The 25,093-nt window shown below is 42.1% G+C and overlaps 1 protein-coding gene and 1 long non-coding RNA gene across 4 annotated transcripts in view; one reads left to right on the top strand and one right to left on the bottom strand.

Annotated features, from left to right (window-relative positions):
- The window catches only part of AUH (AU RNA binding methylglutaconyl-CoA hydratase), a 187,848-nt gene extending 180,021 nt beyond the window's left edge, over nt 1–7,827 (bottom strand). For 2 of the 3 annotated variants that reach the window (XM_050945940.1, XM_050945941.1), the window contains exon 1: nt 7,480–7,827. In XM_050945940.1, the coding sequence (XP_050801897.1) occupies nt 7,480–7,687 (208 nt within the window). In that variant the 5' untranslated portion in view covers nt 7,688–7,827. The remainder of the gene's footprint in view (nt 1–7,479) is intronic. The other variant, XM_050945942.1, reaches the window with a different exon arrangement.
- LOC127047614 (uncharacterized) lies at nt 7,248–10,147 on the top strand. Its single transcript, XR_007773408.1, has 2 exons — nt 7,248–7,498; nt 9,371–10,147. It is a non-coding gene; the product is annotated as an uncharacterized LOC127047614 (long non-coding RNA).
- Nucleotides 10,148–25,093: the final 14,946 nt, after the last annotated feature.

Below are 25,093 nucleotides of genomic sequence, written 5' to 3'. Positions count from 1 at the left end.
TTAGCCGTATCCCAATATATTCTTTATTTCAAAATTATTTCAAACAAATACTCAGCTTGGTCATAGAATCATAGGACTGAAAGTGACCTCAAGAGGTCATCAAGTCCAGTCTCCTACACTGATGGCAGGATTAAGTATTATCTAGACCATCCCTGACAGGTGTTTGTCTAACCTGCTCTTAAAAATCTCCAATGATGGAGATTCCACAACCTCCCTTGGCAATTTATTCCAGTGCTCAACAACCCTGACAGTTAGGAACTTTTTCCCCAATGTCCAACCTAAACCGTCCTTACTGCAATTTAATCCCATTGCTTCTTGTCCTAACCTTAGAGGTTAAGGAGAACAGATTAAAACATACACAGCTGTGTGTACATGTAGTGAACAGAGTGGGCCTAGAGCTCTGATTTTAGATTTAGACATATGCCGCAATTCTTGTTATTGAAAGGTTCAAGGATTTGGATGATACTATAAAAAAAATTAAGGAAACTGTGTGACCTTTTCAACCTTTGTGATATCCTTTTAAGTAAAACATGTACTTTTTATCTCCAAATAAGGATGATCATTGTTTTCTAAATTCAGTAATACAATACTGAAAAAGATCCCCTAAATAGCTGTAATGAAGCACTTCTACTCTGCCATGTAATGCACACGTCAATAAAGCAGCCACAGTTCTTGTGGACAGCTGAATTTTCCCCGTGTATTTTTCTATACTTGTCATTGGATTTATATATCTTGCTAGGAACTACGTAGTTAACGCTGACAACAGCCACACCAATAGAACCAGAAAATTCTCTAAGATGTTCACATCAACCTTCTTTCTTCCTTTTGTGCATTTATAATAAGTTTTTCACATAGTGCCCGAGAAGCCCTAGAGCAAGAAAAACTTGAGATTTTTTTCAGGTATGTGTGTACTCTAGTTCTAGTATGTGTTATTAACAAGGTACTATAGTAAATTTCATTGCTTAGCACAAAGGTATAGGAAAGAGTTGACAAATATGGTCCAGAACCTTACAAAGGTTTTTTGTGTGTATTGGTAGTACGAAATAGTTTTGACTGTACTGATTGTCCATTTTGACCATGATAGACACACACTAGGGAGAAAATTAATATTCATGTTAGCACCTTAATTAAGAATGTTCTGACATAAGGATTAAAGTTGTTAAACACAAAATATAAGAAGTTCTCTGCAAGGGGAAAATCCCTAAAGAGAAAAAACACAAAAGTGTATAAGCCAATTCCTCCTACTATTCCCATCAGTTTCACAACAAGTCATAACCCTACCACTTCCTTCCCCCACTCAAAAAAGTGACAAATGCTCAACAGCCCTCTACCCAACTTTTCAACCTTCCTATTTATGGAAAAAGTGGTGTGAGAATTGTAATCAGAAATGTGTGAAAAGATTAACATAACAGGCACAAAAAGTGCAGTCAGGTGTACAGAGGACTCTTCCATGGATTCTCCACCCTACTCCTTTTTTTATTTTTAAATATAGCCATATCACCATAGTATCAGATCACCTCTGAAGATAAATTTTCAGGTTTATCTTTATAGTGGCAGTATGAGATAAGGAATGTATTAAATTGGTGTCTGAAGTACAAAAAGTTAAATGATTTGCCTGAGGTTGCATAGGATGTCTGTGGCAAACCAGGAATTGAATATAGTCCTCCTGAGTCCCAGTCCAGTGGTTTAACCACAAGATGATCCTTTCTCCTTTTTTCTCTCTTGAATAGCTCCTACTCGAATACCAATCAGATCAAATGTTGACTATTTTAGGAGATTTGACAAGATTATAGCCATTGGCAATATGGATACAATGTAACCATTTTATCTGCAGTCAAAATTCAAGGAAGTGAGATAACAGGAGCAGAAATAACCGGGTTTCCTTCATACCACTATATGGCAACACTATTAAGCTACAAGGGGGAAAAAAACTATAGTAAAACCTGCCAAGAGTGACTACTCATGAAAGTGGCAATGTTAGGGAGTTGATGCTCAGCAAAGTACAATAGAGGCAAGGGGTAACTGAGTGACTCACTATCGTGATATCCCAATAACAGTCATAATAAGGTAAAATTGTTTCCTGTTTTTCAGTTATGGCCAAAACAAACTTGATTTCTTGACTTCAGGGCCCAAAAAATTAAATTCTGCATATTAAAATAACATATGGTGAATGTTGTAATACAGCAGTGTCCATAAACACCATAGGGAATGAGCCTGGGGAATGGAGGGAGTCAGCTTCTCTGCCACATTCCACATCCCACATGCACTGGTGGAGAATAAGAGAAATCTTTTGTCTTGCTCGATGATTTGTCAAGAGCTGGTAAAGTATATAGCAATGTTGACTTTATCATCATTAGACTTCAGGATTAGTATTTCTTGGACATGAATAGGGCCCTACCAAATTCACGGCCATGAAAAACGTATCATGGATCATGAAATCTGGTCTCCTCCTGTGAAATCTGGTCTTTTGTGGGCCCTATACCATACAGATTTCACTGGGAAAGACCAGCATTTCTCAAATTGGTGGCCCTGACCCAAAAGGAAGTTGCAAGGGGGTTGCAAGGTTATTTTAGGGGGTGTCACGGTATTGCCACCCTTACTTCTGCGCTGCCTTCAGAGCTGGGCAGCTGAAGAGCAGCGGCTGTTGGCTGGAACCCAGATCTGAAGGCAGCGCTCTGTCAGCAGCAGCGCAGAAGTAAGGCTGGCACTACCATATCATGCCACCTTACTTCTGCACTGCTACCAGCAGCAGCTCTACCTTCAGAGCTGGGCTCCCAGCCAGCAGCCACTTCTCTCCAACTGCCCTGCTCTGAAGGGAGCACTGCCAGCAACAGCAGTGCAGAAGTAAGGGTAGCAGTAACACAACCACCCTCCACCCCTGCAAGAACCTTGCGGCCCCTCCACAACTTCTTTTGAGTCAGGACCCCTACAATTACAACACTGAAATTTCAGATTTAAATAGCTAAAATCATTAAATTTACAATTTTTAAATTCCATTACCATGAAATTGACTAAAATGGACTGTGAATTTGGTAGGGCCTTAGACATGAAGAAGGCAAGTCATTTCCTGTTTGGGTTATTCCAGGGTATTTGCCCGCTTAAGAAGACTGGTTCATATCCAGAAGGCTGAATATTAAAAAGTAATTATTTGCACACCACCATATTCAACCATAAGAGTAGAAACATAACTCTGCAATCATAAGAGTAGAAACAACTTCCTGATTTTTAAATGAAAGCTTAAATTTTGCAGAAACAGAGCAGGCCATTGGAAGAGTGTTGGAATGAGGCTGGAATAAGAGAGAGAATTGTGAGGAAAGTGGTCATATGATACAGTGTGGTTGTTATTCATAGTGTGATCATACTGTAACTCCACATCACTTTTTACACTGGAGTCATCTTACTACAGTACTTGATAGGAAATCTGATCTGCACTCTAACAGAAATTTAAAAAGTGGAAAAAAATTCCAAAAGCCATTCTATTTGAATTCCTACTTATAGTACTTTATAATTTCACTCAAGCTTAGCCCATATCTACACTGGGAGCACTTTCCCCATACAGGTATATTACTGGCAAAGCGCTCCTACTGTGGATGTATCTACATTGGTAAAGCTTGTACTTCCTGCACAGATGGCAAACTGCACCATCTCATCACTTTGCAGGTGACTGAAACAAACTATCTCAGCAAAACTGCTTTTACTGGTACACCTCTACCTCGATATAATGCAACCCAATAGAACATGAATTTGGATATAACGCGGTAAAGCAGCGCTCCGGGGGGGGCGGGGCTGCGCACTCCGGCAGATCAAAGCAAGTTCGATATAACTGTTTCACCTATAACACAGTAAGATTTTTTGGCTCCCGAGGACAGCGTTATATCAGGGGTGAGGTGTATAACTGTGTCTGTATTAGGGACGTATGTGCTGTCACACCCCTGAGAAACATAGTTATGCTGACAGAAGTCAGTAGTGAAGACATAGCTTTAGTGTATGTTTTAAGGTGAGATTTTGTTTTTTGGAAGCTTGCAATAGAGTTTCAAGTTATCTTTGAATTATAAGGCATATTTTTCATGTTTCAGTTTTTTTTAAATGACTTTTTTTAAATACTTAAAATACTTTTCTGTATAAGGCCTGGTCCACACTTAAAAGTTAGGTCAACGTAGCTATGGAGCTCAGGGATCTTAAAAATCCACACCCCTGGATACCGTAGCTATGCTGGCCTAACCCCTGGTGTAGATGTGGCTAAGTTGATGGAAGAATGCAACCACCATTTGGAGAGGTGGATTAACTATGAGGATGGAAAAAACCATTCCATCCCTGTAGGAAGCATCTACACAGCTATTAGCACTGCAGCCCTAGCACCTGTAGTTAGACATGGCCCAAGGGTCTGAATGCTACAGAAATCCACTGATGTTTGCTGAAATCTTGCTGTTCCTAAGGACATAGCACTATCCCAGCTGGATGCTATTTGATAACCCTCTCACACCTACATTGTTTTATCTTCAAACCCAACAGCACATTTACATATCTTGCTACATAACAAACATTAGCTGAAGTTGCTAGACAAGCACAATAAAAGCCTAAAATGTATCACTGATATCATTCTTACCTGTAGTTAGAAGTTATCTTTACTCAAAGCAGGGTACCCTTAATAAAAACCTCTCTTTCATAATGTTGGTCCAATAGTCACTTTCTCCCTATTGACGATTCCTACTCCTGAAACACTTGGCATTGTAACATATGATACAGCACTGATTTCCGCTAATGGCCTCTGTCCTTCTCTTGGCCCTATCACAAACACCTTGCCCTTCTTTACTAACAGAACAAGACTATATCTATAAAAAGGGGAACTGGACCAGTCAGCTTAACTTCAGTATCCACAAAGATAATGAAACAAATAATCAACCAACCATTTTGTAAACACCTAGAAGTAAAGACGATGGAAAATCCATGTTGACTTACTTACTAAGAACAAATCATGTCAAAACAACCTAAAACCTTTCGCTGACAGGGTAATAAACCTTGGGGGGGAGGGGTAGAGAGCACTAGATGAGATATCTTTTTGCTTTAGAAAGGTTTTGGATGATGTTTCACATGACCTTCTCTAAGGAAACTAAGGAATTATAGCCTAGAAGACCTACTACATGGTGGGTGCACAATTGGTGGGGAAATCATACCCAGAGAGTAGTTATCAATGGTTCACAGTCAAGCTGGAAGTATATATTGATGTAATGGTGTTGCAAAACAAAACAAACAACATTCTGGGATGTATTAGCTAAAGTGCTGTAAACAAAACACAAGAGAAAACATTTTACTTAGCACTTACAAGGCCTGATTTAGAGTAGTATGTCCAGTTCTGGGCACCACACTTCAGGAAAGATATGGACAAATTGGAGAAAGTCCAGAGGAAAGAGACAAAAATGATTAAAGGTCTAGAAAACATGACCTATGAGAAAAGATTGAAAAAAATTGGGTTTGTTCAGTCTAGAGAAGAGAAGACTGAGGGAGGATGTGATAAGTTTTCAAGTACGTAAAAGAGGAGGAAAATAAATTGGTCTCTTTAACCACTGAGGACAGACAAGAAGTAATGGGTTTAAATTGCAGCCAGGGAGATTTAGGCATTAGAAAGAGCTTCCTAAGTGTAAGAGTAGTAATTTGCTCCAATGCTTAACTAAGGAAGGTTGTGGAATCTCCATCATTGGATAATCTGTTCTTAAAAACCTTCAAACATCTGTCAGTGATGGTCTAGATAACATTCAGTCCTGCCTCAGTGAAAAGAACTAGACTAGATGACATACTGAGGTCCCTTCCTATCCTACATTTCTATCATTCTATTTTGTTTTGACTAACAGGAATGGGTATATGCTGGGAAAGAGGAAACCATTTAAAAATAAAAAATAAGCCACCACCACTCTTCAGCAGGAAATAACCACCCTCCCCATTGCAAGGATTCCCCTAGATCTCTGAATGGTGGTAGCCTTACCATGTTTTACTTTTCTACCCCCAGATTTCTTTCCCCGAAAGTCTCCACCAACCCACTGTATAATGCAATCTACAGTATACTATATCACATGCACTCAAGAATAAATTGAAGGTCATGTATCTTGATCACCTGACTCACATTCTAACCAGTAATCCAACTTTGCTGAAAGTACAGGACTCTGTTAACACTGTCAGCCACTGAGCAGTCTCAAATAGTCACTATTTGAAGCACAACTCAATCATGTGCCAGTGAACAATTTAAGGTCAAATATTTCACAACCCCACAAGACTAAAGATGGGTGTTTTATAACATTAAAAAAAGAGGGGATTCTGAGTTTCCCAACACAGCACAGAATGTACTTACAGCAATGCACTGTCACAATATTAAAATCATAACCTTTCATAGGTATAGTTATTATATATTGTTTACAGCTGGTTAAACAGGAAACATTTCACACACTCTTGCCAAGATCTTTACCCCTTTCTGCCACATAACTCAAAATTTCACTGAAATTTTTAAATTTGAAAGATTTCAACTCTTTTATAGCCGATTACAAAACGGGGACTGTTGCAGCAGGATCATCATGGTATTGGAAGATGAGAGCAGGCACATCAGCGGCCAGATTAAGCCATTGAAACAATAGGTCCATACCTAGGGCCCCAAGTCCTGAATTCTGGTGATGAGGTCAGAATCTTAGCTTTCATTTAAGGAAAACATGTATCTAATGTTTATAGTTAAGAAAAGCATGAAAAAACAACCCATGTATAATGTTTGCCTGAGCCTGCCGAAAGCTTGAAACAACTGGTGACAGGTGTAAATTGCACCACCAATCTCAATATAACTAACTACAAGACCTGCTGCTCTAGGGCACTTTGTCAACCCTATTCCAGCAAATGGCTTCATCTGGAGCAAAAAAAGGGAACAGCAGGCTAGAACCACCACTCAGTGTAGAGACACCCCTACTTCCATCTCCACTGCTCCCCAGGTGTGAGACCTCCTGAGACTCCTCAAACGCTCCAGGAAGAGGGTGGGGATGATAAAGTGCCCCACCACCACTACTGTAGGCGCGTGGCATGGCATATGGGGGGCCCTGATTCAGAGTAGCAGGGGTGGGAGTACAGACAGGCTAGTTCAGATGGGGCTGGCAGGCAGCCTAAAGGGCAGCTGCTCCTACTCCATCGCCCACCCACGCGCCCCCTGAGGAAGCACTGCGCATGGGCAGCATGTGGAGGCGGAGCAGCCACTCTTCTTCCCCCCGCCCCCTGTGGATTTAAAGGGCCAGCCCCGTGCATCAGCTGCCCCGAGATCCCAGCACTGCGCCGGGAGGGTGACCCTGCGGGCCTCCAGCGCATCTCACCGATGCACCAAGCCAAGGGGGCGGGGGGGTGACACTAGTCCCGGGACTCTCTCTGCAGAGTCCAGCGCGCAGAGATGGGCAGCTGCACCCGCGGCTCGCAGCTCTCGGCGGAGCAGCCTCCCCCGGCCCGCGCTGCCGTTACCTTGGTTCTCCTCGTCCAGGTATCGGACCCGCAACTCCTCCTCCCCCTTCGCCTCCGAGCTGTAGCCCCTCCCCGTCGGAGAACAAGCGGCCCCTCCCCGCACCAGCCCCCGCGCGCCCGGCCGGCTGAGAGGCGAGGAAGCAGCAGCTGCCGCAGCCAACCTGACTGTGCCCTGCAGGAGGCCCAGCCCGCCCAGAGACGCCGCCATGCTGCTGCCGCTTCCCACCGCGCCGGCCCCGGCTTCGTGCCGCGGAGCCACCCCTCCTCCCACGTTCACACACACCACGTGACCCTACGGCACGCACCGCTCGCTCACACCCTCCCTCCCACGGGCGACCCCAGGCAGCGCGAGGCAAGTAACGCTCATCGTGGGAGCGTGAGGCCCCCCTCCCCGCTCCCCTCAGACGCCTCGCGCTCTGAGCCCCTGCTCCCCTCATGCCAGGATCCTTCCAGCCATGCCCTCTGTGGCACCAGGCACCCAGCTAATGATGGGTGCCCGGCAGCCCAGGGCCAGTGAGCGGGGACCATGCCCTGGTGACCCTGCCCCCACCATTGCCCCTCCTCACTTGCATACAGAGCAAGAGCCAGCTCCCCTGCAGTCATGTGGCATAGTGTGGGACCTAGATTTTGTAGAGCACTTTTTCATGAGTAACAACCAATGCACTTCATAATCCTTAATGGAGTTAGCCTCGCAGCACTGCTCCTCCTGATAGGTAGCGAAATATTCTGTTGCTGGTTTTTTAGAGGGCTAAATGACTTATCCAAGGTCGTTAAGAGAGACAAGGTAGGTGAGATGAAAACTTCTGTTGGTGAGAGAGACAAGCTTTTGAGCTACACAGAGCTCTTCTTCACCTCTGGGAAACTAACTCCAGCCTAGTCCCCGCTACAGAGTTAAGTCGATGTAAGACCACTTATGTCAACCTAACTCTGTAAGTATCTATACTACAATGGTGCTCAGGCTGATTTAAGTCACTCACTACATCAACTTAATAACTCCACCTGCGTGAGAGGCATAGTGCTCAAGTTGATGTAGTTAGGGCAACACACTATGTAGACACTGAATTACTTACATCACCTGTTGGCTGTCAGCCCTGCCTGCAGCTCACAACTGTAGCCCTCTCAGCCCCAGGGCTGACAGCCAGAGAGGAAATGAGAAATAATAGCAGCCATGAAACTGACAAGCATGTAAATTTCCCTGCTGTGAAATTGAGCCCTGTACTGGGCTCAGGCTGTCAGCCCTCACTGTGGGGAGGCTGCAGCAGTAGGCCTTGCACAGCTATCAGTGCCCCACAATGACCCGCTTCAGTCAGTGCAAGTGGTGCTGGTGAGGATGCACAATACCAGCAGAAAGAGGTTAGTGTGGACGCCAACAGCTGATTCAATGACTGCAGTGGCCTAACTTAAGTTGACCTAATTTTGTAGTGTAGACAAGCTCTCTGAGTGTCATTGCTAAATACTAAGTGAAACAGATTTTTTAGCATATGTAGTTAACACATTTCAAGATACCATTCAAGGTAAATTGTCCAAGGTCCCACAGGGGACTTGTGGTGGAACTGGGAATTCAACTTGTGTTTTCCAAGTTCTAAGGGTAGGGTCCCGACTGCTGAACCATCCTTCCCCTCCAGCGATGCCATGTTAACATGTTTTTGAACCAGCTTTTAGTGTGTTATTCCACTAGTACAGACAGAGCCTTTGACAGTACACCTCATTTCTATGTCTGATTTTCCTCTTCTCTCCTAAACTTTGACTAATTTAGAAATATGTTGTTTTTTTTCATGTGAATGATTAAACTAAAAGATAGATTTTAATTCTGGAGAACAGTTTTGTAACCAAGTTGTAGTCAGATCTCTGGCTTGCCTAATGCATTTTGTCTCTTTTGTCTTTCTTCTAGGTCCTGATTTTGTAACTTGTTCCATGCAGCTGTCAGGAGCACCACCAGCTTTTTTGCCACCGTAGGCGGCGGAAGGTCCCACCCCGACAGAGGCAGCGGAAGGTCCAGCCGCCGCGGTCGCCGCCCCCCAAATGTTAGTTCCCTAGGTGACTGCTTAGGTTGCCTAATGGGTTGCGCCAGCCCTGGCAGTTGCAGAGTTCCAGCCACATGGAACAAGTTGAAGGATATGACCATGAGAATGTAAGCTCTGTAGGTACAAACCATCCTGTACAGTGCCAAGCACTTGCTGACACTTTAAATCAATAATTACAATCAAATCACTATAGATAGCTGTTTTTGAAGTGGTTTCTAACCACATCTCTCTAGGTAAATAGAGAAAAAAGCTGAGCTACCTTCCTTGATCTATTGCAAATTCATAATTTTATAGATTTTAAGACTAGAAGTGACCATTATGATCATTTAGTCTGTCCTCCTATATAAATAACACTGGCCAGAGAATTTGCATCAAGCCCATATCTTTGCTAGAGCGTATCTTTTTAGATCTGATCAGTAGTGCCCCTGCTGAATGCTTTCTGATGAAAGCAAAATTCTGTAAAATAGTGCAGTGGTTTTCCATCTTTTTTTATGTGTACCCTTAAAAAGTTTCAAATGGAGGTGCGGACCCCTTTGGAAATCTTAGACTTATATCTTTATGATATAACAATCTTTAAGATTTATTTTTCAATGATTTGTGTAAAGTTAAAAAATAAAAATTTAATTATAAAAAAGAGAAACTAATCATGCATGGTTTCAGAGTAGTAGTTGTGATAGTCTATATCAACAAAAACGAGGAGTCCATGTGGCACCTTAGAGACTAACAAATTTATCTGGGCATAAGCTTTCGTGGGATATAACCAACTTCATCAGATGCATGGAATGGGAAAATACGGTAAGCAGTATGTATTTTACAGCACATGAAAAGATGGGAGTTGCCTTACCAAGTGAGGGGTCAGTGCTAATGAGTGCCCAAATAAATTTGTTACTCTCTAAAGTGCCACAAGGACTCATCGATGTTTAAGCATGCATGCTTCTTAAAGTAGGTCATTCCCCTCTTTGTATTATATCCTCTTTTGCCAACTGTGTGACCTTCATATAACTGTTTTTTGTTTTGTTTTTGTGCCACAATGCAGTTTGCAGTATATCCAATTCCTCCCTTTAGACTGGCATTTTAAGCATGAGTCAGAAGATTTGGATGGAAACACACTTTTCCATGTATTCTGATTCCCTGATTGTTCACTGTGGTTTAGTTCTTCCCACACAGTGTTAAAGTAAGAGTAGCAAATGGAAGACAAGTTTAGTTCCAGAAGGATTAAAAAAACATACTTTTATTTGTAAAGAATTTCTGAAAATACAGACACTGATGCTCCTCATTAGTGAAATAATTTCTTTATATAAACTCCAATTGTGGAGGAAGAAGTTATAGCGCATGGAAAATCTCTCTAAGAGCTTCACTAATGAGTTAACACTACGTAGAGCTTAAGTGTGCCTTTTAACTGGACTCCATCCACACACCAAAATCCAAACATTTCTGTGTGTTGGTGGTAGTAACAGATGTTGATTGGCACAAGTCAACTGAGCCTCTCTCATTAACTATTAATATGACCTACCTGTAAGCGTGGACATAGGTTAGCACTGCTACACAACAATCAAGAGCAACTTGCCTGCCAGTGACTTCTCAAAATCCCCCAGGGTGTCCCACCTCTTATTTTTTTATTGCCATGTATCTGTTTCCTGACTAGAAGTCACCTACCTCTGCATATAGTTCTGCTCAGCCTTAGTTCCACATATTCATATCTGGCTTCCATTACCAGCAACTTCACTCATACGTCTATGATACAGCGATCCTTTTTGTGAGGCCAGCCCCCAAAAAGACATCTCATCAGGCTGCCACCTGGCTAGAGATCTCTACCAAAAGTTCTGGTGGATTTTTGGTGTGATTCTGGCATGGCCTACAATTTCAGTAGCTGAAACAGGTCTGAGCATGGAATTAAGCAAGGTCTCCTGCACCCCAACCCCCCTGTCCCAGCCCAGAGCCTGCGCTCAGCACCCAAACTCCCTCCCAGAGCCTGCACCCCAAACCCGCTCCCTCACCCCTTCCAGAGATGCATGCAGCAACTGACAAGCATTTCATAAGGTCCAAACACTAAACACATGTATAAACTTAACATCTATTTTAACAATACTTACACACTGGTGAAACAGACTTGTTTTCAGCTAGGCATTTGTCAGTGTTCAGTGAGGCCTGGGGGTCTTGGCCTGAGCTGGCACCTGGTCTGCCAGCATCACACTGGCAATAAGCTCAATCAGCTATTTTCTCTTACAAAGATTGTCTTAATTTCACAACACCTGCTAGGACATTTTATCTCTTGCACTCTTTAACATGTTGCTGTTAAAGTAATGAGTGATAAAGTTTGCTATCCACTGGGTCCAAGCTTAGATGGTTAGCCTGAGCCTTTTCCAGAGGTCCAATGTCTACACTGCTATTTTTAACACACTAATTGAAGCTGAACTAGCACAAGTCTGTGTACCAGTGCTGGGAATCACACCTTCCGGCTGCAGTGCTAACATGCTTATAGGCTCTTTTGAAAATTTTACCCATAAACTATGGGTAAAATCAACTGTGCCACTACATAGCTATCAATGTTGTTAAATGTAGTTTATACATGACTTTAAAGTCTTACTAATGAAAAATCTGTAGGAAAGTTCCAATAGGTTATGCAATAAGACTTTCTCCTCACTATTATACAGGAATATGAGAGCTCAGCATGGGGTAAGACATGAGCAGGGATAAGGGAGTTAGGTGTGTGAAGCCCCTGCTGCCAGGGAAACAAAACAAACATTCAAGCAAACAATTAAAACTCCTAAAAATTGAGATATTTATACCTAATTACAGCTCTGAGGCCTTGAGTACTTATACGCTTCTTCCTCCTGCTGGTGCTGGAAAAAGACCTGGCATGTTTAGAGCAGCTCAGCAGAGAGGACATTTAACTACTTACACACATGGGCACATGAAAACTGTGTTGAAGAATGTGATCTAAAAGCTTTTTCTGATTTTGGATGTAACATGTACTCCACTTAGGAAGGAACAATGAGTTGCACACATACAAAATGGGAAATGACAGCCTAGGAAGGAGTACTGCAGAAAGGGATCTGGGGGTCATAGTGGATCACAAGCTAAATATGAGTAACAGTGTAACGCTGCTGCAAAAAAAGCAAACATCATTCTGGGGTGTATTAGCAGGAGTATTGTAAGCAAGACACAAGGAGTAATTCTTCCACTCTACTCCGCGCTGATTAGGCCTCAGCTGGAGTATTGTATCCAGTTCTGGGCACCACATTTCAGGAAAGAGGTGGACAAATTGGAGAAAATCCAGAAAAGAGCAACAAAAATGATTAAAGGTCTAGAAACATGACCTATGAGGGAAGATTGAAAAAAATGGGTTTGTTTAGTCTGGAGAAGAGAAGACTGAGAGGGAACATGATAACAGTTTTCAAGTACATAAAAGGTTGTTACAAGGAGGAGAGAGAAAAAATGTTCTTCTTAATCTCTGAGGATAGGACAAGAAGCAATAGGTTTAAATTGCAGCAAGGGCAGTTTAGGTTGGATATTAGGGAAAAACTTCCTAACTGTCACAGTGGTTAAGCACTAGAATAAATCAGGGCCGCCCAGAGGATTCCGGGGGCCTGGGGTCTTCGGCGGCGGGGGGCCCTCGCTTCAGCAGTAAGTTGGAGGCGGGGGGTGCTTCCGCTCCGGGCCCCGCCGTCGATGTGCCCCGAAGACCCGAAGTGAGGGGCCCCCCACCGCCGAATTACCGCCAAAGCGGGACCCGCCGCCGAAGTGCAGCCGGGTCTTCAGCAGTAATTCAGCAGCAGGGGGCTCCCGCCGCAGGTCTTCGGGGCATTTCAGCGGCGGGTCTCGGAACAGAAGGGCCCCCCGCCGCCAAATTACCACCGAAGACCCAGCTGCACTTCGGTGGCAGGTCCCGCTTTGGCGGTAATTTGGCGGCGGGGGGGTCCTTCCGCCCCGGAGTGGAAGGACCCCCGCTGGCAAAGACTGGGAGCAGAAGAAGCTCCGGGAGCCCAGACCCTGCGAGAGTTTTCCAGGCCCCCGGAGCGAGTGAAGGACTCTGCTCCAGGGGCCCCAAAAAACTCTCGTAGGGGGCCCCTGTAGGGCCTGGGGCAAATTGCCCCACTTGCCCTTCCCTCTGGGCGGCCCTGGAATAAATTGCCTAGGGAGGTTGTAGAATCTCCATCATTGGGGATTTTTAAGAGCAGGTTGGACAAATACCTGTCAGGGATGGTCTAGAAGATAATACTTAGTCTTGCCTTGAGTGCAAGGGACTGGACTAGATGACCTCTTGAGGTCTCTTCCAGTTCTATGATTCTATGGCTGTATGGTGTATTTTCAAACATTTACAGTTTTTGTATTTAGAAACCAAACATTTTTAAGTTTGCACATATAATACTAATTACCGTGTTACATTTTGTGGATTGGGATACTGGACTGGGACACAGGAGATCTGTGCTGAGGTCCTGGCTCTGCCATACACTCCGTTGGTGACCTAAAACAAGTCATCTACTCTCATTTCAGATCTATAAAATGGCAATAATAATTCCCTGCCTCAGAGAGGAGTTGTGAGGATAATTAATACATACAGCGCTCAGACTTATTTTATAGCCCTCATCACTACAATAAGTATCTAAATAGTCCTGGCCATGTACCATTCATATATGTGTGTAACATAATCTGAGTAAATTACCTCTTATTGATCTGGAACATTTCCTGATCACCAGGTAAAGGAGGAAGTTGAATGAAAGGAGGAGAGCAAATAGCAGAAATTAATTTAGCTGCATGGATGAGCTGAGTGGGGTGTGGATGGTCTACTATATCTATCTTTGTTTAAATTTCCTTTAGTTACCTGGTGTTAAAGTGGCATGTTTCCTTGGGATTAGAATTCCAGAACAGACCAGTGTTGTCACCCATCTTCATACAACACTGGTCCTTTCCTCTGTTGATACCACTGCTGGTCATCCTTCTGAAGAGCTCCATCCAGGGAAAGCTTTGGCAGAGTTCCTATTAACCATATATTTGAGGCTCTACAGTTTGCTAGCTGAGAAAGCAGGTTCCTCTTGACTTCAGGTGGAGAGTACTTTCCAAGAGCAGAAGCTGCACAGTACACAACTGAAGCAGAGCACTGTGTTTCATGTGACAGCTTGGTAGAATGAGGATGCCCCATTTTATCAGATGGCTTTTACCCAAAGGACACACAATCTGGGCCGCTGCTTGACAGGCAACAAAACTGTTCATTTTATGGTAAAGCATGTAACAGATGGACCAGAACTACGACATGAACCCAAAAAAGGAGGCATCTTTTTATAACGAGAACATTACTATATTAAAATTGAACCTCAATCCAAAAGGTGGAAATTTCCTCCAATCTGGCATTCAGTTAAAATGACTCACTTTAATCACATGCTTATGAGAGAATGGTTTCTTTGCACAATGGTCAGGGATATCTTACTAGAACCCTCAATCACACTGTTTAAATATCATTAGCATGGTTTCAACCTTAGCGTGGACAGGGCCTATGACACAAGATCTGACAATACAAACATGATTGAGGGCACAAGCTTGTCCAAGAAACTGCTGCACTGGGCAAGGCAATAGATTTATCTTGAGATTCAGGTTCAGACTAGGAGTTAGGAAAAATATGGTCTTTTATGGTTAGGTTGTAAAATGTTATAGAAAATCAGTTGCACTTTATAGACTGTTTGTTGGACATAATTCTTTATTACTGCTCATGAGCAAGCAAGCAGTTACACTGTATGTTAAAACAGTTGAATGCAATAATTATATTTCCTTTCTGTTCATCTAATCTTTATCTTGATTTTAAGGTGGCTTATGCCTAAAGACATTTACTAAGCTCACAGTAGATGGGGTGTAGATGATATGTGATGTTTAAGACATTATTTACCCTTTTGCTAAAGCTGTTGCATTTTTAAATGAAATCAGTTCACAGTTACTGTTTAATTAATGTTATGTTATTACGCACAAATCACTCAGAAGACAAATTTTAAGTTGTTATAATGTAAAAAGTATTTATGCTCATTTCTTTTCCTTTTAGGTCTATTGTGATACATAGTTTGTAATACAAAGATCTTCTGACCATATTCTATCTTTGTGGAAACTGTCCCCTAATCATTCTGACTTCATGTGGGGAAAATACTTACAGTTTGTTAAGTTTTTGTTCATAATATGAGTATTACTGTCTTTTACCTGCCCAGCTGAACTGTTTGCCAGCATCCCCTCCCCTCTAAGCACTTGTGGGGGGGTAATAGGAGCCTGTATAAGAAAAAGACCCAAAAATCAGGACTGTCCCTATAAAATTGGGACATCTGATCACCCTAACCCCACCTTCCCCCACCTCCCTTCTCCACCTAACAGACTGGTGGGGTGGGGAGTTCAGGGCTTCTGCCCTCTGGTGGGGCTCAGGGCTTTAGGTCCATGGGGTGCACCTGCTGGGACCCCGAACCTTGGCAAGTGCCTCCCACGGGGCAGAAGCCTCAAGTCCCACCACACTGCTGCAGGGCAGAAGCACCGAGCCCCACATGACTGAAGCCCCTAGCCCCTGCAGGCGCGCCCAGCTCTTGAAGTTATGAAGATTATCGTATGCAGCTCAGAGGGTCAGTAAATTTGGCCACCCCTGCTCTATATCATATCCAGATGTAAAACTAGATTGACTTGATCTAGGAAAACTAAGGACTACATGTACTGCTAGAGTTATATGACCACAACCTTTTCTCTCATCATACCCCCAACCCCAAAGGGAGAGACTGTTCCTGTGGAAGGAAAAAAATAGTTTCTTGAGCAGTCATCATGCAATTCTTTAAGAAATGCGGGCATTGCTTCCCTAAGGATAATATTAGCAGTCTCCTCCAGTGATGAACCCAATGCCTCACCAACCAAGAGGCTCATAGCTTTGGGGAGAGAGGGAGGAAGGAAAAAGAAATAACTTTCTCCCAGCAGACCTGCGATAAAATGTCTGTATCTACTGCGGGCAGATTTGCAGTTCCAGGATCAGACTGCTGAGTCATCTCAGGACCCATATGTAAATCTTTGGTAGAGATCATCCTCGAATCTAGGGATTGCCAATCAATCAATCAGCTCATAACTCCCTCATAACTCATGCAGGAAGACCTCATATTTATCCTCACCACATATGTTATGCTACTGTGGCAGCAGTACTGTAGTTCCGTCCAAATCCACATGATTTTTATCCATGAAATAGGTTGAAAACTGCATAGCTGAACTCTTTCACCAAATGGAGACAGTAAGGATCAACCAGTCTGTGTATCACTAGAAATACTTCAGTTGACTGGAATTTCACAGAGGTTATAATGGGGGATGGGAGGGAAGCAAAAACAAACAAAAAACCCACCTCCCTCACAACTCCATTTAATTAGTCTCCTGCACAGCCACGGTATAAATTTTCAAGGAATTTTCCTGCAGCTGTTGGTTGACACTGAATGAGACCGCCACTAACAGCTCTACAAGTTTTTCATCATGCTTCAGCTATTGCAGGTAATTGTATACCGTGATGACTTGGATGACAAAGCCAAGGAACAGCATCTAAACAGAGTGATCTCTTGGCTGAATAGTATTGTTTCCTTAGAGCCGTCTCAAATCTAACTGGTTCCAAGAAGAGACCAATTATATAGGTAATTTTCCCAGATGAAAAAAGGGCTTATCCTGGGATCGAAAACAAAAGAGCTAATCATTATATAATTTGTGTATGAAAAAAATCAGGAAAAAAAAATACAAAATGGCCCGCCGTTTATCTGCCTAATTTCCTAATTTGCATGAACAGTCATGCTAATTATATGTATTAGTGCACATTTTCTCCGGGGCCTTCAACTCTTGGATGGTCAGCACTCTTAAAATCAGGCCACTTATTTAGATCCCCAAAGTTAGGTTCCTGTATCCTTATTTTGGCACCTATTTTTAAAAATCTTGGCCAGTATTATGTATCAACTAGGAAAAAATTGCAAAAATGAACACTGATTTTCAATGTCAAAGTCATGGACAAGTTAATGGTAAACGAAATATTTACCTTCCAAATAGCATCTGTTTGTATGTGTCACTGTTGTATAGTGTGGAGTCAATCTTTTGCCTGGAAGTTGCCCCAACTGGAAGGAGGAAACTCTATCTGCCTAGGAAGAAATAAGATAGTGTTTTGTCAGAGATGGCAGCAGTTGTCAAATAAGATTTACATGTCCAAACACTTCATTAAAGTTAATAAGTAATAAAGCTAAATTATTAGGTTCTTAGCATATTGCTCTCTGCAGGCTTTTCCTTTCAAAGTGTCCTATTATATATAAAACATATAATGCTTTGCACATTTTTTGAATATACTTAAAAATGAGTGAGGAATGTAGTTTTCTCATAAATGAAGTCTGCAGAAGTGGCCACTTTCCTGTGATATGTGATATCCAACAATAGCTGGAAGAAGTAAAATATCAAAGGATGTTATGTTTCCGTGTTCTGGAAGAATATTTAAAGAAAATATATTTGGTGAAAAAGGTGCTCAAGATGAGATGTTAGAAGAGCTAATAAACTGTGAACATTTAATATGGTTGCTGTTAAAACATACTGAGACAATTCCTGAATTTCTTACTCATTAACTTTTTACTTGGGATCTGATTGCACCTTCTAGATAGCTATACCATGATGAAGGGATAGGGAGTGTCCTTAGCATCCATCTCTTTTTCCAGATGCAGCCAATGACACATTATGCATCATAGGATCCAGGAGAGGGTGCCATGGGCAGTCAAGGACCGGGATGCATAATGCCTACGTTATTAATAATAAAATGTGTTTATTGTGTCTATCTGCCATTATATTTGAGACACCTTCCAACTGTAGAATTCAGTGAAAAATATACACTAGGTAAAAAATAAAGGACTTTTTGTTTTTTTTTTACAAAAAATCACATTAAGTGGTTAAAGTTAAATCCTTATTCTGGATTGAAACTATTTAAAAATAAAAGTGATTTTCTACCTCTCTTAAATTGAATCGGTGGTGAATACCATACTTAGGTAATTTCGCCAGTTTTGCAGGAAGGTACACTTATTTCTTGTGCATCAGTTTTTAGGTGCCCAACTTGAAATGCCTTGACCTAATTTTTCAGAGGTGCTGTGGTCCTGCAACTTCATTGGCTTCATTTGTACTTGCAAGTGTTCAGCACTTTTGAAAATTCCGGCTCTTGGTCTCTCAAATTCTGCACCCAAAAACTGAGGAAACAACGCTAGTAAACACATCTGTAAGTCTGGCCAGAACCATGATTAGAGATGTTACATCACAAACAGAGAACGCCTAGAAATACCCGCACACGGGACTTTCATATTGAAAATAGAGAATGTTAACAAAGAGAAATGTATTCAGCCATTATTATCCTTTTTCTACCTTTTTATTAAAATGCAAATGCCTTTAGTTAAAATCTTTCCCTCCCGGCTTTTCCCTCTGCTTGATCCAGCACTGAAGGCATCATAATTCTGTTTAAAATATCAGTCTGTTGTCATGGAAATGACTCTGATGTCACAAATTCAACATTAGAACTTAGCTACAGGATCAAATATATTGAGAGAATGGGATTGTGAGAAGGAAGCCATTGTTTAAACATATACCTTTGGTAACAAGCTAAAAGGGAAAAAATGTAAGTTAATATATTAAGAGTAAGTGGTTATTGTTTAAGCCTGATATAGGAAAGTCCATCTTTATATCTTATATATATCTTTATATATTATTAATACACACAGAAACAATTGTATATACTGTCACCAGTTTTCAGACTCAACTAACAAAGCATATTGTGAAATCCAATATTACTGGCTTTATATCTGAGTCAATAATATATTCAAAAAATAGGAGTATAGGGAGCCAGTGTGGTCTCCCTCCAAACCAGAGTGGGCAGAACCTGGCCAAGTTTACCTCCTGGAAGAGGAGGGGTGGAACAGGAGATACAAAAGGCGAGGCCCTAGCCCAGTGTGGGCAGCACCAGAGATGGAAACAGAAACAGGCTGCTAGCTGCTCCCTGTGGACCCTGCTGCCGAACCAGGGGAAACCTGACTCAGAGGAAGGACTCAGGCCACCAGGACTGCTGGCCGCAGAGTACCCCAAGGAAGTGGAAGAGCCAGGCAGCAACCTGAGCCCAAGTGAGCCCAGTGCTGAGGGCGAGCTGGAGCTACCGGGGTTAATGACAGTTGAATATCCTGATGAGTTGGAGGAACCAGGGGCACTCACTTGAGAGACCGGGTAGGAAGCAGCTCAGGGGCAGAACTGGACAGTGCGGTGAGTTGGTGTTTGGTCAGCGTGTTGCTGATGGATCCCTGCTGACCCAGTGGCAGGACCCCACCACCACTGTCAGGGCTCTGGGCTGCAACGCAGTGGAGTCTGGTGGGCCTGCGTTCCCCTACCTCTGCCACTCCGCCTCAGGGTTGCAGAACCCCGATAAAGTGCTAAGGACTCTTGTCGGCGCTCCCCTGCCTGAAGGGCACACCATGGACTCTTGCCAGTACTCCCATGTCGCACCAACTGCAGTGGCACACCTCCCTCCACTAAGTCCCCATCGACAGGTGTGACCAGGGCCTTTTGGCAAGGCAGTAGTTCCCCGCTGCCCGCCAGCAGCTCGGTGGACCAACTGAGACCTTGCTACATGGGGTAATAAAAAACACAGTAGTAAATATAGAAGAAGGAATGAGGAGATGTGTTTTCTTAACAGGAAGGATAGGAAACGGGAATGCTACTTTTCATTAAGAAGTTACTTTTGCCAGTAATGTAGATGATGGGACTTAAGCACTAGAGTGAGCATGTATCCAAATGGATAAATGGCATTTGCCCAGTATAGCATTCCTTTTCTTTGCCACCAGATAGTCACCTTCTTGACAGTTTGTTTTGATTATTCAATTTATCCAATGCTGCTCATAATTTCAATATTATGTGCTGAATACAGCTGTTTTTTCTTAACTGGACTAGGCTTCCTCCCTAATGCAAAGGGTATACAAGATATTTTTTGCAAATAGCTTTTAACATTCACATTTTATGGTTGAATCACCAAGAGCAGTTTAGAACACATTGTTTGAGAAGTCACTTCACTTGCATGTTGTAATGTCTGAGGCCCTAATCCAATGTCCATTGAAGCCAATGGAAAGACTTCTGTTGACTTTATTGGGCATTGATTAATGCCTGAATGATTAAAAAATAATGTTATAGAAAAGAAAGACCTAGTCAGGGTAAATGAAAACAGCCTTGTGCTCTTTTTTTTTTTTGCGGGGAGGGGGAGAGAAGGGGCGGTTAAGCACAGTTTTACCTGCTCTTAGGTTCCATGCTGCCAACCTGTTTGGTCTCATTCCCTAACTAACAAGAAATGGCTTTATGCTACCTGACTGAGATCAGCTTTTTAATATCTAATCTGAAGCCGGGCATGTACCCTGTTTTTTCAAGCAGGAGTCTTAATTACATATACAAACATTCCTAAACATTCAAGTGTGGAAAACAGAATAGATTAGACAGAATAAACTACTTTATTCGCACAGATCTATTCACCCCGCCCCAATAATGTCTTGTATATCTGAACGACAAAGGCAGAAAAACATTTTATATTTTAGGTGGGTGCCACCTATAGTTAAGGTTATCCAATACTCCAGATTATAAACAGTGTTTTCAGTTGCTTATAACTTTAATAAATTTTACATGTTTGGGCTAAAATTTCCCATGCCAGATATCTGCCTTGGGATTAAATTTTGGGGTAAATTTAAACTAAAATGACTAGCCATTTCTGAGAATAAGTTTATGGAAAAATACATTGTTTTGTCCATGTTAAAAACATGCTTTCAACCATTTTTCTGTAGGTTTATCTAGTGCAGGGGTCGGCAACCTTTGGCACGTGGCTCGCCAGGGTAAGCACCCTGGCGGGCCGGGCCAGTTTGTTTACCTGCTGCATCTGCAGATTTGGCTGATCATGGCTCCCACTGACTGCAGTTCACCACTCCAGGCCAACGGGGGCTGCGAGAAGCAGCGCGGGCCGCAGGATATGCTGGCCGCAGCTTCCTGCTGCCCCCATTGGCCTGGAGCAGCGAACTGTGGCCAGTGGGAGCCGCGATCAGCGGAACCTGCCTATGCGGCAGGTAAACAAACTGGCCCGGCCAGCCAGGATGCTTGCCCTGGCGAGCCACGTGCCAGAGGTTGCCGACCCCTGATCTAGTGCCTCCATAGTTGGTGCAGAGACTTGAAATTTAGCAGAGAAGCCCCATACCTGGTGCCAGTGTTGGGCCTTTTGCCACCCTTGTGAAAATTCACCCAAATTGGGCCAAGGTCTAAGCCTCTGAAAAAAAAATCTAAGTTTGCACATGCTTTGTAGACACTTGCTAGAATTTAGCAGCTACATTTTCCAAAGATTCTGTCAGCATTGAGCATATTCCAGCCAAGAGCTGCAAGTATTGTTGAGCTGGACTTTCCCTGCAATTACTACTTTCAGCTGCTGGGGGTTGCTGTTGCCGCGCTGTTGTTCTCAACCTGTGGCTCAGGTAACACATTGTGGGTTACATATGCAGCCCACAATGATAAATAGGTTGAGAACCACTGCAGTAAAATAAGGTGAAAAACCCCTAATATCAATGCCAATCTGACGGGGGGGGAGGGGTTGATGGACCCATAATTTAATGTATTAAATTTTTTGTGAAATCCCTCAGGAAATTCTAAGAGACATTTCTCTCTCCCTCTCTACCAAACTATAGGTACGTCTAAACTATAAGTATTGCTGCAGCTATGTCACGGTAGCACTTGCTATAGCAATGGATGGGGGTTTTCTGTTGCTGTAGTAAATCCACCTCTCCAATACCTGTGTCTACAATGTGAGTTAGATCAATCCAATTATGTTACACAGGACATGTAGACCAGGCCTAAATCTCTACAAAACTATGCAGAAGCCCCACTCTGTTAAATCATATGTCAAGGAGCTTCCATAGGGTCTAAATATGTCACATTGTCTCAACATCTTCATCATGCTGGAAAGTAGATTTTTGTTAATTTAAACTTTAACCTCTGTCCTAGAGATGGATTTTTTTCCTCTTCATGATAAATTGTACAAGCAAAATGACATGCTTTCATAGTTCATTTTTTTCCCTTAAATGGCTTCCTTCCATGCTTTCATTCTATTCCCCACTTATGCCTGAACTTTTTTTAATTTTTCTTTTTTTGCCAGAGTTCTGATTGTGCTGTAATGCAACTAGATCATTTTCTCCTATTCACTCATAAGTTTCTAGAGTTTTCCAAAAGAATGTTATTATTTCAATAAGAAGTAGATGAAAAAGGTAATGTAATTGTGGCACGAATCTGCTTCTCAGACTGACAAGTCAGAAAATGTATATTCAACTTTTGTATACACTGGAAGTTCATACTTTAGCATAGATCGTCATTCAAAGTAAAACTACTGATTAATTTTGGATATTAAGTTTAATTAAAGTAAAACAAAAACAAGGAAGTTATGTACATGTGTAAATAAACTCAAACTATTGGGATTAAATTATTTATCAGACACCACCACATATGGTGTTAAAACAGTCCTTTTTGTTCATCCAGCCCAATTCCTCATGTCAAAGTAGAAAGAAATCTACACTATACTTTCAAGTAGGCATATCTAGTCTTAACTTCAATGTCTTTAAGCTTGTTACAACTACCTCAACAGATAAACTGCTTATTCTTACCATTACAATGTTCCAAATATCCAAATTGCATTTTTACTTTAACTTAATCCTACTTCTTTTATTTAAAAAACAGATGGTGTTCAGTGTAAATTTCTCTTTTGCATACATTATTTCCTGGAAGTATTTATTATGTCTCCCTATAAATATCCTAAGTGAAAGCAATAATGAAACTCCAATTGACTTCAGTGGAGCCAGAATTTCACTCCATTTCTTTAGAAAATCTGTTTCCTTAATTTTCCCTGTATTTTTTTGGCTGGACTTCTGTGAACCTTTTCTTCCTTCTTAATCTGTTAGATTAAGTAATAATTTTAAAAAATAAATTACTAGAAGTAGACAAAAATAGTCACCATGGCCTAAATTTTCAACATGACTAGTGATTTTTGATGCCTTCATTTTTGAGTACCCAAATGACACCTAAAAGAAGCCTGATTTTCAGAAAATACTGATTACCTATTCTCTGAAAACCAGGCCCATGCAAGTTGTCTCAAATTGGGCGACCAAAAACAGTCACCCAAAATCACTAGTCACTTTGAAAATGTAGGCAAACGTTTTTTAAAATTAGAAAACGGTTAACTCCTGTAATATTTTAAATGGCAAAAAAATCAAACAAAATATAAAAGAAAAAACCCTGAAGATGTTCAATCCTATTTTATTTTCTTAAACAGATTTCATTCATGGTATACCACTGAAAGTATTATGTTTAGCCATATTTTAAACTTTTTATTAAGGGCCTTATCCAAAGCCCATTGAAGCCAGTGGAAGACTTCCATTGGCTTCAATGGAATTTGAACCAGGCCCTAATATCTCTTAAAAGGTAGTATGCAGTAAGAGCCAAATTCCCCTCCATTGCTACTCCATTCCAACTCCAACAAGGAAGTTATTCAAGGGTTAATTGATCCCATAATAAACTATATTTAAAGATAATATCAAATTGTGTAAGGTTTGCAACACAAAGTGAGAAGGGAAATTATACAAAGGGAGTGAGAAGCATGAATGAAAATACATTTAAATTCAGCTGGGAAAAACATATATTAATACATCTGAGGGACAATAATCTGAAACACAGATGCTGAATGGGACAGAAAAAATTGAAGACAATGATGCTGACAGAGTCCTAAGGGTCATAGTGGCCAGCAAATTTGAAATGAACATGCAATACAATGAAGAATCCTGTGGCACCTTATAGACTAACAGACGTTTTGGAGCATGAGCTTTCGTGGGTGAATACCCACTTCCTCAGATGCATGTAATGGAAATATCCAGGGGCAGGTATATATATGTGTGCTAGCAAGCAAGCTAGAGATAACGAGGTCAGTTCAATCAGGGAGGATGAGGCCCTGTTCTAGCAGTTGAGGTGTGAAAACCAAGAGAGGAGAAACTGGTTCTGTAATTGGCAAGCCATTCACAGTCTTTGTTCAGTCCTGAGCCGATGGTGTCACCATCACTGAACAAAGACTGTGAATGGCTTGCCAATTACAGAACCAGTTTCTCCTCTCTTGGTTTTCACACCTCAACTGCTAGAACAGGGCCTCATCCTCCCTGATTGAACTGACCTCGTTATCTCTAGCTTGCTTGCTAGCACACATATATATACCTGCCCCTGGATATTTCCATTACACGCATCTGAGGAAGTGGGTATTCACCCACGAAAGCTCATGCTCCAAAACGTCTGTTAGTCTATAAGGTGCCACAGGATTCTTTGCTGCTTTTACAGATCCAGACTAACACGGCTACCCTCTGATACATGCAATACAATACTCACACTTTGGCAGAAGGTGCCCTTACCTTTCCCCCTCCTTACTTCCATGGAGAAGAGAAATGGCTGGTGGATCCATCTACCAGGAAGTCATCCCCTGGTGTGCTGACCTTCTCTGACATTGCTTCTGCTGAATCTGGAGCCCTCCATGGTCATAAATGAGAGGG

The sequence above is a fragment of the Gopherus flavomarginatus genome, chromosome 3, assembly GCF_025201925.1.
Source record: "Gopherus flavomarginatus isolate rGopFla2 chromosome 3, rGopFla2.mat.asm, whole genome shotgun sequence".
Classification (NCBI taxonomy): Eukaryota; Metazoa; Chordata; order Testudines; family Testudinidae; genus Gopherus; species Gopherus flavomarginatus.
This window is presented reverse-complemented; position numbering and strand designations above follow the sequence as displayed.